Source organism: Xenopus tropicalis, chromosome 9 (assembly GCF_000004195.4).
Source record: "Xenopus tropicalis strain Nigerian chromosome 9, UCB_Xtro_10.0, whole genome shotgun sequence".
Classification (NCBI taxonomy): Eukaryota; Metazoa; Chordata; class Amphibia; order Anura; family Pipidae; genus Xenopus; species Xenopus tropicalis.
The window spans coordinates 31,721,228-31,739,847 of record NC_030685.2 but is presented as its reverse complement, the minus strand read 5'-3'; the positions used below and the strand labels follow the sequence as shown (position 1 = coordinate 31,739,847).

Here is an 18,620-nt window from a genome sequence, read left to right as displayed (position 1 = left end):
GTATACTTTTTCGCTCTTACAATGGGTTCGGCATTTGTTTTTAACTACGTTACTAGAGCTGAGGGCGAGGTTCTAAGTTCTAGAATCTGGAGCGTCTGTGCAGCTGAATTTTGCCCTCAATAAACATGGCCGCCAAAAAATAAACGCGACTATGCCTGCCCAAAACTGGCTCATCGGTGATGATGCTTGGATCGCGCCTTAGTTTCTGTTGCTAGGGACTCCCTGGGCACCGATATAGGTGTCGGGCCTATGTGTGCCGGGACAGCACGGTGTACTGAGGTCGCAGGTAGGTGGCAACTATGGGGTAGGTAACAATTAAATTAGGCAGTACCGTATGCTTTTAGTGGAGCTTTTGTATGATTTTCCCTCAATTTAACACAGCTAATAGTTACTTAAGCACCCAGAGCAGCGCTGATACGCACTAGCCTGTAATAATACGTGTAAAATCAAGTGTATTCATCTATTTTTATAACTTGTTCGGAACAGTTTAGATACATTTTTGTTTTGTAGAAAAACTAATTGCATACAAGGGACTGTCCCTGGTTTGACAGCTTGTTGCCAGAACTGGCCCTGGTTGAAGCCTGACTAACTGCCCAGGTGAAATTCATATCATTTATGGGTGGAATTTAGTTTTAGTGTGTATTTTCACTCTGTGTATACATATAGAATGAATACCTATATGCATGGGTGAAACTAATGTAGTAATAATGTAGTAAAGGCTGCCTGTTCTTTCTCCTGTTGGGCAGCAGTAGCAGCAACAAGATTTCCATATTCATATTATTTTGTAGAAAAACTGCAATTTCCTTCAATGTTATTTGTAGTGCTGTAAATTAGATTTAAGCAAATTGTCAGATGTGACTAATCTCTATGTCAGTCATTATTTCAAAATATAATGGTGCTTCCACATTTACAGAAATTATTTTGTGCCTTTATAATAGCCACAAATAAAATAGGTAGCTGTCAGGTATGGACTGGGATTCAAAATAGGCCCTGTGACAAAAATATTCATATTTGTATGCATATCCATTGCCATTAGGTCACCTGACTATATAAGTGAGATAAAGAATTTGGTTGTGTCAAAATCAGCACAGGCCCATGGCATCTACAGATTTTTGACCTCCCAAATCCTCTCAGGGAGAATTGTTATAGTCAATACAACTTCACCTGCATATTCCCATTTATAAGAAAGAGTGTGTTTCCAATCATTGAAGACGTTTCTCTACTCATCCAAGCAGCTTCTTCAAATCAAATGACTGGTATGGAAGTTCTTGGCATATAAGCTCTTCTCACAAATCCAATCAAAATGGTGCCTTGTACCTCTTCAGAGAGGTGACAACTGGAACTTGCAGAGGTATAAATGCTGTGGACTACTGTGATAGAATTACCAAAGTATCATGCAGCTCGTAGGGACAGCTGTTACCTGTAAGAGTTGCATGAATGGATGTGTGACATGTTCTTAAACCGCCACGGTCCAAATGTTAGAAGATCATTGTAAGTATGTGTTTTTCAGACCTGGCAACATACTGGTACACCCAAAGGTTCCAACACCAAAAGAAAAAAAAAACAATAGGCAATGGCATACGCATGCCAATGTACAGGCGGAGTGCACAGACCTAATCACTGGGGAGACGAAGCAACTACTCACCGAGCGAATGTTTCCACTTAGGACGGCAAACTCTACAGGACAAGACTCTGTCTTGCTGTCTTTCTACACCTGAAAGACCAGGGATGCTCCTTTGAAGATAGCAATGCCCATATTAGGGACAGGGAACAAGGTGTAAAGGAGACTATTCAAGTTAGAGAAACCATCCCTTAACAGAGACAGGGGTCTTTGACACCACCTGTCTGCTACATACAGTGCTGTTCTAACCAGGGCTGTGTAGTCGGAGTCAAGGAGTCGGAGGCAATTTTGGGTTCCTGGAGTCGGAGTCGGCAAAAAATGAACTGACTCCTACTAAATTTAAATTGGAATAAAAAAAAAAAATAAAGCAAGTTTAAATGTCCCAATTCACAAACAGTCATAATTAATTACTTCTCTGCTATAAGAATAAAGCCCAATGCGCGCAGTGCATAAACGAACACGTTGAGTGACCATGAAGCATGCTTTTCATTGACTGTATGCTTCACTAAATGGGATGTAACACACAGTTACATTACAGTTACATACATTAGCATATTAAAAACAGAGGAGTCGGAGTCGGAAGTATCAGAAACTGAGGAGTTTGAGAATTTATCTACCGACTCCACAGCCCTGGTTTTAACATCCATACCCTGGATGTTTCAGAACACTCCACATATTCATTCATGGAACTCTCACAAGTAACACCTGTCCCTATGAGTTGCATGCCACCTTGGTAATCCTATCACAGTAACCCCACAGCATTTACACCTCTGTGAGTTTCAGGTGTCACCTCTCTGAGGAATTACAATGTGCCATTGTGATTGGATTAGTGGAAGAGTTTATATGCCGAGGACTCCCCATTCCATTTGAAATGAAGGAGCTGCTCAGATGAGTATTGAAACCTCTACAATGATTACAAGTTCAGTTGCTCTAGATTTACGTCTGCTAGATACCAAGAGTGGGTATTTAAATATTTCAAAGAGGCTGTTCACTGATTCATTTTGTTTGTGGAGGGTTTACATGTCCTTTAAGGAAAGCAAGAAAACCTGTATGTGATAGCACCTCATACTTCCAGTACTTGTGTTGCTTCTTTAGGAGTTGCCTGACAGGGCGTCAACATGTCTGTCGCATCGAATGGAACTGAAGCAGAAGAACTGGATGACATGGTAAAAAAATGTCAATGTTATTCATTAGTGCTGATTTACTTTATCTTGAAACACATTTTCCTTAAAGGGATTCTGTCATGATTTTTATGGTATACTTTTTATTTCTAAAAACTGTTTACATAGTAAATAACTAGCTCTACCATTTAAAATGTTATTCTTAAACCAACAAATGTATTTTCCCTTTACAGTATTCCTTTAAATTACAGTCTTAATGATGTATTCAAATGTTCTAGTTCACTGGTGTACAAATTATACCTTGTAGTACACATGTTTATGTCTTTATCCTGCTATTGCAGGGAAAAGGAACCCCTTTAAGGACAATTTTTTTTTTTCTAGGAGTTATACCAGCTGATTGATGATACAGCTTCTGCAACAACATATGACTCCGATACAGAAAAGGTATGCATATTAATTATGTATACAGTTATAGAATTATATGTGGTAGGGCTTTAGGCTTGGTCATCAATGAGAATTACAAATAATATTATAATATAGCAGCCGTCATGGCATTTGATGGAGGAGGGATACAAGGTGAAGATGTTGTTCAAAGTACGTGAGGGGGCACTAGGTATATAGTTTCTAATACAGGAATGGGACCTGTTATCCAGAATGCTTGGGACCTGGGGTGTTCCTGATAAGGGATCTTTAAGTAATTTGGATCTCGATAACTTAAGTCTGAAAAAAATCATTCAGATATTGAATAAACTCAGTAGGCTTGTTTTGCCTCCATTAATGATTAATTATATCTTAATTGGAATCAAGTACAAGGTTCTGTTTTATAATTACAGAGAAAAAGGAAATCATTTTTAAAAATTAGAATTATTTGCTTATAATGGAGTCTATGGGAGATGGCCTTTCTGGATAACAGGTTTCAGGATAAGGGATCCCATACCTGTATAGATAATTAACTTTAATTGAAAAGTCAAAAGCTTTGCTTTGCTGTGTAGTTTTCTATTTGTAAAATCATCTTTGCTTTGCAGAAAATGAAGAAGAAAATAAACAAGCCGCCCAGGACTCCCAGTAAGTCTAATTGTTTTTGTATTTCTATTTGCAGTCCATGTTGGATACTAACATTGAAGGTGTAGTTCAACTTTAAGCTTTAAGCATGATATAGAATAACCTATTCCTAACAACTTTTCAGTTGGCCTTCATTGTTTTTTTTATAGTTTTTGAATTAATTGCTGTCTTCTTCTAAGACTTTGCAGCTTTCAAACTGCTTTGTGAGGCTAAAGTTTTATTTTTATTGTTACTTTTTATTACTTACTTTTCTATTCAGGTTTTCTCTATTAGGTTTTTTCTAGGTTTTTTCTATTTATATATCAGTGTCTCATTTAAACCACTCCCTTGTTGCTAAGGTAATTTGGACCCTAGCAACCAGATAGCTACTGAAACTCCATTGAAGAACGGCAAATAATAAAAATGAAGGCCAATTGCAAACTGTCTCAGAATATTACTCTCTTCATCATACTAAAAGTGAACTCAAAGCTGAACAACCACTTTAAGTATTCCAACGGAACTACAGGTATGGGATCTGTTATCCGGAAACCCGTTATCCAGAAAGATCCGAATTACAGAAAGCCCGTCTCACATACTGCATTTTAATTAAATAATTCAGAGTTTTAAAATGGATTTCCTTTTTCTCTGTAATAATAACACAGAACATTGTTTTGAATCCCAACTAAAATATAATTAATCCTTATTGGATGCAAAATAATCCTATTGGGTTTAATTCATGTTTTATTGATTTTTTTATAGACAAGATATGGAGATCCAAATTACGGCAAGACCCCTTATCTAAAATACCCTTGGTCCCGAGCATTCTGGATAACGGGTCCCTAACCTGTACATCCTTTTGTCTCTCACTCTAAAATTAATAATAGCAAAGTGTCAGACACACAAGTACCATAAACCGATTCATGTAAATGTTATGGACAATGACAAATGAGGTATTTGGTGGCTTTGTTAAAATGAGTAGGTTTAAAGTAGGTTACTACGTAGAATGCATTACCTGACACACTTATTTTTTTTCAGAGTCGCCTTACCTCTCCAGCACAAAGCTTGGACCAAAAAAGGCTCCAGTGTGGCGATCCTTGAAGGGGACTGGTCTAATGCACACAGAAAATCCTATGGCCACAGTTCCACGACAGCTGTGGCTTGCTTCCCTTAAACAAGGCAATGGTAAAATATTTTTTTTTCCTCTCCTAGTAGGAAGACCTACAGTAGTCTATAGAAGGAACCAGCATGAAAGTCACTTGCAGGCCAATTAGATTTTCTTAAAAGTGACCCTATTTCTGTGCGTTTGGTTGTGTGTTTGTGACAGGGTACTTGTAAGCTCTGCTCTGCTGAAAAGTGACAGTGCTATAAAATATAATAATGCAAGGCATTGTTCTACTTCTGCTAACAGCTCAGCCAGGACTCAGTTTTAGTAGTTTCACCTGAACTATCACAGTGCTATCTATGGAACAGTTAATAAAGCTTCTCCAGCAAAATCCTGCATTGAAATCAGATTTTTTTTTTTTATACATAATTTTTAAATTTCACATGGGGTTAGCCATATTCTTCATTTCCCAGGGTGCCACAACCATGAGACCTGTGCTCGGATAAACTTCAGTCACACTTTATTGCTGCGCTGCAAATTGGAGTTATATCACCTCTCTTTCCTCCACCAACAGCCGATCAGCAGAAAAATGGGAAGGTAGAAAGATAGCAGCTCCCAGTAGATATCAGAATAGCACTTAATAGTAAATAATCCAAGTCCAGTTTGGGACTCCTCCAGTTACATGGGAGTTGGAGAAACAATAGATTATCTGAAAGCAGTTCTAATGCGCTGACTTTTTCTGAAAGTTCCCTACCAGTCGTTTGAACTGAAGAAGCCACTCGGATGAAAAACTCAGAAAAGTCCAGTTGTTTTAGACTTAATCCTACTAGATACAGCTAAAAAAATACATTTGTTGGTTCAAAAATTTAATTTTAAATGGTAGAGTGAATTCTTTGCTATATATATACAGTGTAATTTAGGAAAAAAAAAGTGCACCATAAAATTAATAATAGAAATTTTTAAAGATACAGACACAGAGGAGGCTATCAAGTATTTTTGTAAACATTTAAGTAAGATTTTGCACCAGTGCAGCTTGCAATAGCAACCAATAAAATCTTTGCTCTTATTTATCTTGTATCAGTCTGATCTGTTTACTGTTGGTAAAAGCAAGTAGTGTAATTTTAGCCCCTCATATTAGTAAGTAAACCTGTCTTGCAGGATTTAATGCTTTTTCTGCCAATGTGATACATACTTTCAGAAAAAGCTTTTAACTGGCAATCATGCCTTGGTTTATTTTTTTTTTAAGTTCCTTATTTTATCATTTTGTCTTTTGATTTTCCCCTAAAAACTATTTATTTTACAGCGTGACCATTGGATCACGTATTCTGACCACTATCCACACTGTAAAATAATTAATTTTGTTTTTTTCATTGATTTGCCTGTGTTTTTTATTTTTGTGATTTTATTGCAGTTTTACACTTGCACTGTTGTTGGTTGCATTTCTTTTAGCGTAGCTGTGCCATTTGGTAGTTTGGTGTAGAAAGATGTCTTCACCTATTTCAGATTTGTCAGAATGTGCACTTTCCAAAAATATATGGTTTTCAGGGGTCATCCTACATTTTTGCCTCTTTTATCACACACAAAACTACCTGTGTGTTTATGACTTAGGTAATTGTAAGCCATGACATTTGTGTGCACAAGCTATATTTTGGGGTCTGTAAGTGCCATGTACTTTGATAAATCTAGGTATATTGGACATCATACCATGTAGAAGAATTTATTGAAGCGGCTGGTCATATCTAAAGACTATATGCAGGATTCTAATAGTAATTTGCTTGTATTTCTGCTCACAGGTCTAACTCAGCCATTAAAAGCAAGCAGTGATATTGGGCAGGCCTGGACTACTCCCACAAGCAGCACTCCAGAGTATCTGAAGGAAGCTCTTGGGATGAAGAAACCCAAGTACTCCCGTTCTTCTAGCAATGGTAATTAGAGGAGGAGTTCATTATCTTAATTTGCAAATTATATTCCCTTATATTAAATTACACATAATATATGCATAATATATATATATTATGTATATATACTTAACAAGGCTGTATGGGCATTTAAGTGTAAGGTGTGTGATTTTATTGGTGACCTATTAGAGCCCAACCCTCTAAGCTGGGGCACAATAAATAGTGGTGCGCACAAAGAGTTTTGTGTGAAAACCCAGTGCACACAAAATAATTTTTTTGCACACACAGCCAAAGAGAAATGAGAGGGAACCTATTTTTTAACCTTTTTTTTACCTGTGAGCCACATTAAAATTTGGGGTGCCAAATATGGCTGTATGTTAGCCCCTACAGCAATGGCAGCCTACAGGAGGTTTTGTTATCAGTACACCTGGTTTTTGTGCAATCAAAACTTGGCTTCAAGCCGCACTTTGAGGCCACTGCTCACCATGCTTACTACTGTTGCTTTTTATATATCCAACCATTTAAAAAAAGTTGTCTTTGCACAACTTCACTCTTGCAGAAGCTTTGTAGCAAGTAGAAAAGCTGGATGAAGAGCAGCTCATTTCATACATGAGCTGCTGCTAAATGTTTTCAATTCAATTTAAAAAAAAAAATCAACTAAAAAAAGTGATCTGCAAAAGCGCTCAACAGAGCACCTTCAGCAATTTAACCTTATATATTGGGATGGATTCATTTTGGATTTTTTGGAGTTCATTTTTTAATATACCGGTATGCTCCTACTCCTCTAAGGAAGCCTTGTAATAATGCACTGCTGAAGGGGCCTACAAGTCTGCTTTGTATTATTATGATAGAAAGTAATATTGCTAATGTGATTTATGTATTTTATTAATATGTATATAGGTTATGTTCCTGGTACCCCAGACTACAAAGAAAAAGAAGATATGTATGACCAGATAATAGACTTGAAAAAGGTACTTTTAACGCAAACATCAGCTTCCATACATGTTTAGTAGCTCTTCTATGCATACACACACATATGTGGCATGGTTGTGACACTGTACATGTGCAGCATGCACATAAATACATACACTCTGTATAAACATATAGGGTGTTGTACAATGTAAGCTGAGACTTAATGCATCCTTTCAGAATCATTTAACCCCCAGGCCCCTCTTTCCTGATGCAGAGGTGGTGACCAAAAGCCTTCTCTGTTAACTAATTATGCAGTCACTTCTTCAACAGATGTTGCAAGCTCAGAAGACTGAGGCCGATATTATGAAAACAAAACTGAGACGCTTAGAAGAGGAAAATAACCGAAAAGATCGCCAAATTGAACAGTTACTGGATCCTTCCAGGGTGAGAGATATATTTTAGTTACTGGAAGCTTTTATGGTTTGTGCATAGCTGATAAACTGCCTTTGTTTCCCTTGAGACGTAATGTTAAACCTGTTTGGCCATACACGTAGCAATTCTGATCTTTCTTGTGACCGCTGACGTTCAGGGCTGAATCGTCGGCTGTGGAAGTAGAAACAATAGGAATTCTACCTCCACCTGCCAATTCAGCCCTGAACGTAGATTTTGATCAGAATCTTTTAACCCGACCAATCGACGAGACGACCGATATCTGCAGCCTTTCCAATATCGGTCATCTTGTTGTTCCGCCATACATGCACCGAATATCATACAAAACCTCCATTGGTGCCTGTATGGCCAGCTTAAGACTGCAATAGCCTGTGTTAGCAGTTATAGGTTTAAAGGGCTTCATTAGTCCCTGAGTGATTGGTGATTGGACTGACTGCCAAATATTTGGTCTGTGTGCATCTAGCTAATTTTTTTGGGGTTGATTGATGATAAAATTAGAAGCCCTGCTTTTGCTCTATAGCTTCATACAGAAGTAAGAAAATGTGCATCAAAAATGTGTAATAAATTAAATGAATTTTTTTTTTCATTATAAAATATGCTTAGTCTCATATAAAATAACAAAGACAATTGGTTTATATACAGGAAATTTTGTTATAACTAGGGATGAATACCAGAATTTTGGAGTTGGGTAAATGCAGGCAATTTTTTTTTTTTTGCTGGATTTGAATTTGGCCAATTCTGAACCCTAATTATCATGTGACTTTTTCAAATTTATTAAATGACTTTACACTGGAAATTTACTGGGTTTTCCACCAGTATTTTGCTTATTAACATATGCAAATTAGGGGTTGGATTCAGTTCTGGATTCAGATTAATCTTAGGTGGATTCCAGGCATAACATTGTGAATTTGTATACCTAATTATAACCAAAAAGAAGTATTTTAAATATGCCTTTTACATATTTGGGTCCACTGTCAGCCATGTTGTATCATTATAGATGGAAACTGAGGGTTGACTGAATTGCACTGAGCATTCAAGAATGTCTTTATAGCAGACCCCATTGCTGCCATGATGTTCATATTCTTTTATTTCTGCAGAGCTCAGATTTTGCAAGAAGCCTAGTGGATACAAAAAGTGACAGCAGTTTGGTAAGCTTGATATATATAGATCTCTCCCGTATAAACTTACACCGGTTATGTGATTTGCCGAACAGTTTTAAAAACAAGATTAAAAGGAAGTGGGAAACTTTTATTCTGAATCCAGTGTTCTTATAATAAAAGAACAGTAATCATCCGCTATAAAGTCCCCCCCCCCCTTTATAAGGTTCTGTAGTGTACAGTATTACTACCTTGGAAGAATGGAGCGAGCACTGTTCCATCAATAAAACTCCCAAACTGCTAACATAGACTTATGAGCTGTTTGGAATCTGGATGCCTTTAGACCTTCCTTTCTCTGGTAATGTAATGGTAGGTTTCTCTTAAGGGTAAACAACTGCCCTTGTTCCCTCTTCAATGACTGCAAAAACAACACATTTTGTTTTTCTCAATACTAACTTGGGGGAAAATGTCTAAAACATTCCAGTAAATAAGGTTCCAGAAACTGATTATTGACTGGCTCTGTTGCTCTGGCTAGATGGAAGAGCAACTAGTTGAGATTGCATCAGTGCTGGTCCACTGTGGTCCAACGTGGTGAAAAACTATAATAAAAAGTTTTAAAATGTAATAAAAAAATAAAACCAAGTTATCATGAAAAAGGGAAATTTTATGTCACAATAGGAAATAGGCATGTAATTTATTATGATAAATAATACAGTATTATTTTGCATGTCCTTTTATTCTGTAGGTTGTAAATAATCTCCGACAGAAGGTCTTAAAATTGGAAAAACAGTGTAAGGAAAAAGATAGTGCGCTTAGGTAAGGAATTCTAGAAGTGTTCCATTCATTTTTCTATGCATTATATTTTTCAGTAATCTACCACTTTAAACACATTGTTGTGTACTTAACGAAGATTTCCAGTATATTAGCAATTTTACTTTGTAAATGGATTTAGGAATGTTCATACAGGTATAGGACCCGTTATCCAGAATGCTCGGGACCAAGGGTATTCCGGATAAGGGGTCTTTCCGTAATTTGAATCTTCATACCTTAAGTCTACTAAAAATCAATAAAACATTAATTAAACCCAATAGGATTATTTTGCATCCAGTAAAGATTAATTATGCCTTAGTTGGGATCAAATACAAAGCACTGTTTTATTTTTACAGAGAAAAAAGGAAATTCATTTTAAAAATCTGCATTATTTGATTAAAATGGAGTCTATGGGAGACATGCTTTCTGTAATTCGGAGCTTTCTGGATATCAGGTTTCCAGATAACGGATCCCATACCTGTACCAGATTGCATTTAGCTTAATTGTTTAATTCTTGAGTTAAAGCACTGGTTTTCACAAATGTATCTTGCTTTAAATTTTCAAGTTTGTCTTGATTTATATACTTTATTAATATAACTGCTTTCACTGATAATTGAAAGCTGACACATATTACTCTAAACGGGGAAATCATTTTTTTTAGCAGGGTTAGTATTCATTGTTTTTGGTATACAGTAGATGTCAAGTAAAACATTGGCATAGGTTAATCTTAGCTTTATATATGTACACTGTGTTTATCACTATAAGAAGGAACTGTAACACTGTTTGCTCTGCATATATGTTATTATTAAGCTAATACAAAGACACAAGTCCTCTCAAGTGTAATGATAAAAGTAAATGACTGAGATACATATTTGTGGCACCCAAACTTAAAGGTCGGATATAGGTGGGTATATGGCTACTGATTTTTCAGGCCACAGACACTTATGCTTATTTAAATGTGTTTAAAGGTGAACCAAATGGGAGGGGGAAGGTTGGAGGTAAGAAAATTGTAAATGGACTAAAATACTGGATCTGTGCCAGATTTGCCTGTAAAAAATTGTTCATGCATACATGTTCTTAGGCACTAAGGCGAGGGTATGTGTAAGTCATGGATATATAAGGCAGGTATATTATTTACAGTTGATGAATGTATTTCTAATGTTTACAAATGAATTTGCTTGATGTAAACTGTTTTTTGTGACATAGCAAACTCCAGTCAGAATTAAAAACAACAAGCCTGGAAGAAATGAAGATAGCAATGGAAACGTACTATGAAGAGGTATAGCCATTAATACAGGTCAGAGAGCTAACCTTTAAAGAAGAAGAAAAGTAATATCACTTATCTGATACCACAGGCTGCTGCTCATGTTAGCAGAAAACTGCATCAGCCTAGGGTGCAAGCAACCCATGGGATCTTCTTTGTTAAAAGCTGAACTTTAAGCAAAAGGCTGACTTTTTTGTCTTTTACTGCACATACACTGGCTCAGTGCAACAGAAGAAAGAAGAAGTGGAATAAGATAACAGCATGGTGCTCATACAAAAGTACCCTTGGCCAGTGCAGTTTTCTTCTAACAGGAGCACCAGCCCAGAGTATCCGGTAAGTAATTATAATCACTAAGAGGTGCATAACATTTGGCACCCCCAGTGAGTTTTCTTCTCCTTTAACATTTATGTCTGAAGTGCTACGGTGTATTTTTTTCCACTTAAATAAATGGATATAACAATGTATGTCATTGATATTGGCTGAGAAATATCTTAAGCAAATGTCTGGACCAACTAAAGGCTGTTACAGGCAACTTTATTCCTTAAATAGACAGCATCATCAAAGTCAAAGTTAAAAGGGCTTTATTGCAGACAGGGCTTGTACAGCAGCATTTCAGGCTCACATCAGCCTTTCTTTGAACTACTGGTTATATAATGATTGATACAATTTATACTAAATATCACAGCGCCATCTAATGGCCTGCCCATTATATTCCAAGCTAAATTTCCACAATGCAATAAAGAAACACTGTGTTACAAATTACTTAAAAATAGATACTACACTTGCAGAGCACCTGTAAAAAATGAAAATGATAAAAACATGTATTAGAAACCTTATCAACAAAAAAAAAATCATATGCAGGTAATATTCTCTATAAAGGCTAAGTGGAGAAAGTGTTCCCAACAAGCAAATCCATCTATCTTTTTAAGTATATCTTTAAACCTGTCTCCTCCTTGACCTAACTTTGAGTCCTCATTAACAATCTGGTATTTGAATTGATGCACTCTGAGACCATTTCACCAAAGTGACAGGCCAACTCCTGATCAATTTTTTTTAGTTTTTATTGCAGATTTATGCTCAGGTATTCTTTTCCTAACCATACCTGATAGTTGTTGAAGCCTACACAAGCACCTATTAATGTAGATTACAAACATTGAGGAGCATGTACAATGTTCCTTTATCTTAATAGGGGTCCCTTTATGTGAATGGTAAATCACCTCCGCTCATTTACAGTTACGGAAAGGTTCCATTCTTCACAGGCCTTAAGTCATGTTGCTCTTTATTATATTCTCTTTAAGTAAGATCTGACTAGAAGATGCACAAGAACTCAATGGAGAGACAGGTTGGCACTGATCTGGCCCGCAGTAGGTAGAAGACTGGAAGCAATTATATAATAGAACTTACACTTATTATTATATAATAGAACTTACATTTATTTTACATCTCTAAACATTTACTCGCCACCCAAGAGCATTCAATCATAGTCTAAAGCACAGGCAAATTTTCAGCACTGTTTGGAAAAATTTTATTTTAAGCCACCTGATTTAAGTCACTTGACATTGAAAGGTCATATTAACCAAATTATGTACAGGTATGGGATCCCTTATCCGAAAACCCGTTATCCAAAAATCTCTGAATTACAGAAAGGCCATCTCCCATAGACTCTAAGGAAATATTTATTTATTTTTTTTAAATATCTTCCTTTTTCTCTCTAATAATAAAACATTATCTTGTACTTGATCCAAACTAAGATATAATGAATAGAATAGAATAGAATATATCTTTATTGCCATTGTCACATAGTAGACAACGAGATTTTAAAAGAAGCAAGCAACAACTCAAAGCAGTGGCATAATAATAGAAATATCATTCTACTGGTTCCATGTTCAAAGCCTTTATTGCTTTTGGATAAAAGCTGTCTCTCAAACGATTAGTTCTGACTTTCATTGCTCTATATCTTTTCCCGGATGGCAAGAGCTGCAAGAGACAGTGACCAGGGCGAGTCGGATCGTATACAATGTCCAGAGCTTTTTTCTTATTTTTTTCTTATCCTTATTAAAGGCAAAACAATCCTATTTGGTTTAATTAATGTTAAAATTATTTTTTTAGTAGACTTAAGCCACAGAGATCCAAATTATGGAAAGATCCCTTATCCAGAAATCCCCAGGTATTTTGGATAATAGGTCCCATACCTGTACCAGATTAGTTTGCATTATTTTTAACAAGATCAACATTTGTTTGTAAAGTAATACCTGGACTCTGGGGTGATTATGTCTCAACGTGATGGTTAAGATGTGTTTAAGGAGAGACAATTGTATGATAAATATGGTTATTTAATGGATATTTAACTGACTAAAAATGTTTGGCTTTTCACTGTTGTGAAAAAAGTTTTTGTCCCTTAAATATAAGAATAAAAGTGAAAAATAAATTGAAATGTAACCACTAGATGGCAAATCATCAGGAAAAAAGCAGCAAAGCTTTTAATACAGCAGTGTCTTATAATAACATTATTTGCTTTACTAAATGTAAATGGCATGCCTGTGGTGTTAAATCAAATTATTATTGGTAGTAGTAGTATTAATAATAATAATTAATTTATAACGCACCAACATATTCTGCAGAGCTGTACAATAAATTAGTTTAATTTATACACATACACATACAGAATTACATACAAAGCAACCATTAACCAATACAACAGATGAAAAGGACCCTGCCAAAAAGAGCTTACAATCTTTTCCACATTTTGGCTGTTAAGAGGCATGATTTATTAGGTTGGAATAAGCCAAAATCCACATTAGCAGTGCATAAAAGCTACCAACAGAGAGCAAATAGACCCTGCCTTAAACTTTTGGTATTCTGATTGGCCCTAGGATAGGATATTAGCAAATAGCTGAATATTTTCTCTAATATTAAAAAACCCGAAGGGTTTAATTAATTATTTTGTCCAGAAGTATGCCACCTCTCTGTCCTGTCAGATTTAGCTTTCCTTAGTGCAGTTGCCCCAGAGAGACAAACAATATTAAAGGAGACTGGGTAGTCATAAAGTTAACAAGACTGTTCCTGGCTATGAACTAGCCATAAAACTGAAGCACCCCTGTTAATAATGCATGAATGACTTGAGTAAAAACAAACATGTGATTACGATTATTTTTTTCTTGTTTTTATAAACAGATCCAGCGGCTGCAAACTCTGCTGGTCAGAGCTGAAGCTACAGGGAGAAGGTGTGTTTCTTTTACACAGATATAATTCAGAAAATACAGATATGATCGTCTATTTCAAATGTCCTAGCTAAGGATACATAACCAACCCTCAGCATCAAGTAGAGAGCTGCAATCTGCATTTACCATATATACTCGAGTATAAGCCGAGTTTTTCAGCACCAAAAATGTGCTGAAAAAGTCACCCTCGGCTTATACTTGAGTGTGATCCCCTGCCAGCGGTTCCTGCTCCAGCCCGCCCTGCCAGCCCCACAGACTACCTGTGCGCCACTCCCCTGCCAGCGGTTCCTGCTTTAGCCCGCCCTGGCAACCCCACAGACTACCTGTTTGCGCTCTTCTTCGCACCGCAGTAGTTCCTGTCTACATAGAAGTCGAGGCCGGGATTTCTGTAGGGGAGCGTGACGTCACTTCCGCCCCAGGAACTACTGCGGCGCGCAGAAGAGCGCAAACAGGCGCACAGGTAATCTGTGGGGTTGGCAGGCGGGCTGGAGCAGGAACCGCTGGCAGGGGAGCGGCGCACAGGTAGTCTATGGGGCTGGCAGGGCGGGCTGGAGCAGGAACCGCTGGCAGGGGATCATACTCGAGGTACTTATTTTTTCTATTTGGCCTAAGCGTACATTCTGCGTTTCAGTGAATACTAATGTATAAGTGACACTGTCACTTGCTCTCCTTCCTACCTAAATAAAAACCTGCGCACCCATACCATGTAACACTCGGCATTACAGGAAGGTTGCAGTTAAGCAAAACAGGTTGTGTTTCTGAAACACTTCTTTTTCTTTCTTGTGAATGTCCTATTATGTCTTAACCTGTCCCATAATTATATTTTTGTTATATTTTTTTTTGTGTTATTATTTTCTGTGATATAACATTACTGTTTTACTGTTTGTTTTTATTTATGTTTATTATGCACCCGCTTGGAGGTGTCAGTGGGTCTTTGTGTGCTGTTTATTCACTTTGAAAAAGGCTATTAATTATCATTAATTACCAGTACCGTAATTTAAAGCTACACACATACAGTACAGTATAGAACAAAAAAAAAAAAAACTTACCACCACCCTAGGCTTATACTCGAGTCAACAAGTTTTTCCAGTTTTCTTAGGTAAAATGAGGTACCTCGGCTTATATTCGGATCGGCTTATACTCGAGTATATACGGTACCTGGTTAAGTTTGTTTTTTTTCCAATACAACGATTGAAAGGGTTACCCACTAGTTCTGTATCACTTCAGTCTTTGCTATATAGTGACAGTTCATCACAAGCAGATTTATTCTGCCTGAAAATGTAACATAATCAAATCTCCTATTATTATTATTAACATTTATTTATAAAGCGCCAACATATTTGCAGCGCTGTACAATAAGTGGGTTACATACTTTGGTCATACAGAGTAACATATAAAGCAATCAACAACCGATACAAGAGGTGAAGAGAGCTCTGCCCAAAAGAGCTTACAATCTACAAGGAGAAAGGGTTGAGACACAAGGGGGCAGATTTACTAATCCACGAATCCGAATCCCGAAAGTGAAAAAAATTGTTTTGGAAACAAAAATTTTGCGACTTTTTCGTCACCGTCGCGATTTTTCGTATTTGTTGCGACTTTTTCATCACTGTCGCGACTTTATTGTATTTTGCACGCCTTTTTTGTCGCTGTCGCGATTTTTTCGTATTGACCGATAGTAAACAGCGGAAAAACCAATCCGATTTTTTCGCGACGACGGCAAAAAAGTTGCGGAAAATATACGAAAAAGTCGCGCCAGCAACGAAAAACTCGCGGGACATACGAAAAAGTCGCAAAAATACCGATCATTGTGAAAAAACGCATTCAGGCTCCTTCGCACCATTCGTGGATTAGTAAATCTCCCCCAAGGTGTGGGAATGGGCATGACCAGAGTTGTGAGAGGTGTGGCACAGGGTATTGCTTTTAGCAGCACACTGAGGTTATGTTAAACTAGATTAGGGTAAACTTCTCTAAATAAATGTATTTTAGAGATCTCTTGAAGGCAGAGAGATTGGGAGAAAGTCTGACAGTTTGTGGGAGCGAATTCCAGAGAAGGGGGGCAGCCCTTGCAAAGTCTTGAATGCGAGCGTGTGAGGAGGGAATGAGAGAGGAGTTGAGGAGCAGGTCAGTAGAGGAGTGTAACAAGCAGGTTGGATGGTACCTAGAGATGAGTTCAGAGATGTATGGTTGAGCAGAGTTATGAACTGCTTTGAATGTGAGAATCAATAGTTAGAATTTTATCCTGGATGGTAGGGGAAGCCAGTGCATAGATTGGCAGAGTGGCATGGCAGAGGAGGAGCGGTTGGAGAGGTCTATGAGTCTGGCAGCTGTATTCATTATGGACTGGAGTGGGGACAGTCTTTGGAGGGCAAGGCCAATTAATAAATAGTTACAGTAGTCCAGGCAAGATATGATGAGAGAATGAATCAGAATTTTGGCAGCATCTTGGGTGATAAGTGATCATATTTTGGAAATATTTCTTAGGTGAAAGTGACCGGATATGAGGAGTGAAGGACAGGGCAGAATCAAGGATAACCCCAAGGCACCGGGCCTGGGAAGATGGGGTGATGGTAGAATTGTTAACCGTTATAGATACCTCAGGAACAATGTGGGTGTTGGATGGGGGAAAGAGAACCAATTCAGTCTTGGAGAGGTTTATTTTAAGGTAACGTTGGGACATCCAAGTGGAGATAGCGGGCAGGCAGGAAGAGACACAAATTAGAAGCTCTGGGTTGAGATTAGGAGAGGAAAGATAGATCTAAGTATCATCAGCATAGAGGTGGTACTGAAAGCCAAAAGAATTGCCAAGTGAGGAGGTATAGAGAGAATATAGTAGGGGGCCCAGGACAGAGCCTTGAGGAACCCCGACAGAAAGAGGCAAGGGAGAAGATGATTCACCATTGTAAGAGACACTGAAGGATCGATCTGAGAGATAAGATGAAAACCAGGATAAGGCAGTGTCATGAAGGTCAAGAGAGTGGAGAGACTGGAGGAGAAGAGGGTGATCCACAGTGTCAAAAGCCTAACATTAATCTTTTTGCACAGCAGAATTCCTTGAAATCTAAACCAGAAGTTAACCTTGTTTTAACAACATACATAAAGGTGTTGCTAGGAAAGCAAATTAAAAGCAAGTAATAGTTAAAAATGTAATTTACAGTTACAAGAAAAAAATCTCTACCATATTGCTCAAACTGTGTGTGTGTAAAGTCATTAACAGAAAACATGTTACAATTATTGATCCATTTTAAAACAAAATGGTGCATAAGGGAAAAGATATATTGTAACATAGTTCTGTTATTTGATATTTTATTTTCTTTCCATTATTATTTTCCTGTGTTCATTTTTATTAGATCTCCACCAGAAAGCAAAGAGTCCCAGAAGCAACAGAAGGTGCTAAAATCTGCTGTTATGAGATTATCTAAGCAAATCAAAGAGCTGCAAGAGGAGAATGGAAGCCTGAAAGCTGATCTGAACAGAGCTATGTCTCAGTCTCCTACATCAACAAGGAAAAAAGGTACATGTACCTTAAATATTAAGCCTCTCCTCACACAGCCTCTTCCCACTATGCTAGGGTGTAATTTAAGGTATCTTATGATGAATTGATAACTGTTAGCAAGACTAATAGGCAGCTTTTGCTGTGACTGATCTTCACTGTCGCCATGCCATTGCAGTGCCCCAACGCTCCAACCAATAGCTCATCACATGTAATAAGAAATGCTTTAGCAATACCCTCAACATTTAGCCACCCCCTGGTAAAAGCTGAAACCAGTATTCAGAATAGGCATGTCATTTTACATGAGTTGAACCTTAACGTGCAAATCCCTTCTTTTGTTATTTGTAAGGCCCTTTCTTTTTTTAATGGTCTTTCCATCTAGGCCTGGCAAACATTGCCTTGCCGGTTAATCAAACATATTTGCTTGTTAACAGAGATTGCCCTATAACAGATAAATAAATGTAACTAATCTTATATGCCAGATGTTTTGTGCTGCTGGAGATTACTGCACATTTGGTGGACCCATCCAATTACATTTTCATTTTGTAGAGAGGGTTCCAAAACACAGCACGTACAATTTTTGGTAAAACACA

The 18,620-nt window shown here is 37.4% G+C and overlaps 1 protein-coding gene across 4 annotated transcripts in view; it reads left to right on the top strand.

The window, feature by feature from the left end:
* The window catches only part of iqce (IQ motif containing E), a 34,899-nt gene that overhangs the window by 434 nt on the left and 15,845 nt on the right, over positions 1–18,620 (top strand). Inside the window, exons 1-13 of one of the 4 annotated variants that reach the window (XM_002932225.5) lie at positions 151–286; positions 2,717–2,787; positions 3,124–3,186; positions 3,768–3,807; positions 4,819–4,965; positions 6,679–6,810; positions 7,684–7,754; positions 8,026–8,139; positions 9,243–9,293; positions 9,988–10,058; positions 11,259–11,331; positions 14,491–14,540; positions 17,885–18,048. In XM_002932225.5, the coding sequence (XP_002932271.1) occupies positions 2,740–2,787; positions 3,124–3,186; positions 3,768–3,807; positions 4,819–4,965; positions 6,679–6,810; positions 7,684–7,754; positions 8,026–8,139; positions 9,243–9,293; positions 9,988–10,058; positions 11,259–11,331; positions 14,491–14,540; positions 17,885–18,048 (1,024 nt within the window). In that variant the 5' untranslated portion in view covers positions 151–286; positions 2,717–2,739. Of the gene's footprint in view, positions 1–150; positions 305–536; positions 598–2,716; positions 2,788–3,123; positions 3,187–3,767; positions 3,808–4,818; positions 4,966–6,678; positions 6,811–7,683; positions 7,755–8,025; positions 8,140–9,242; positions 9,294–9,987; positions 10,059–11,258; positions 11,332–14,490; positions 14,541–17,884; positions 18,049–18,620 lie in introns of those variants that run through there. The other 3 variants (XM_004917964.4, XM_031893674.1, XM_031893675.1) reach the window with 3 other exon arrangements.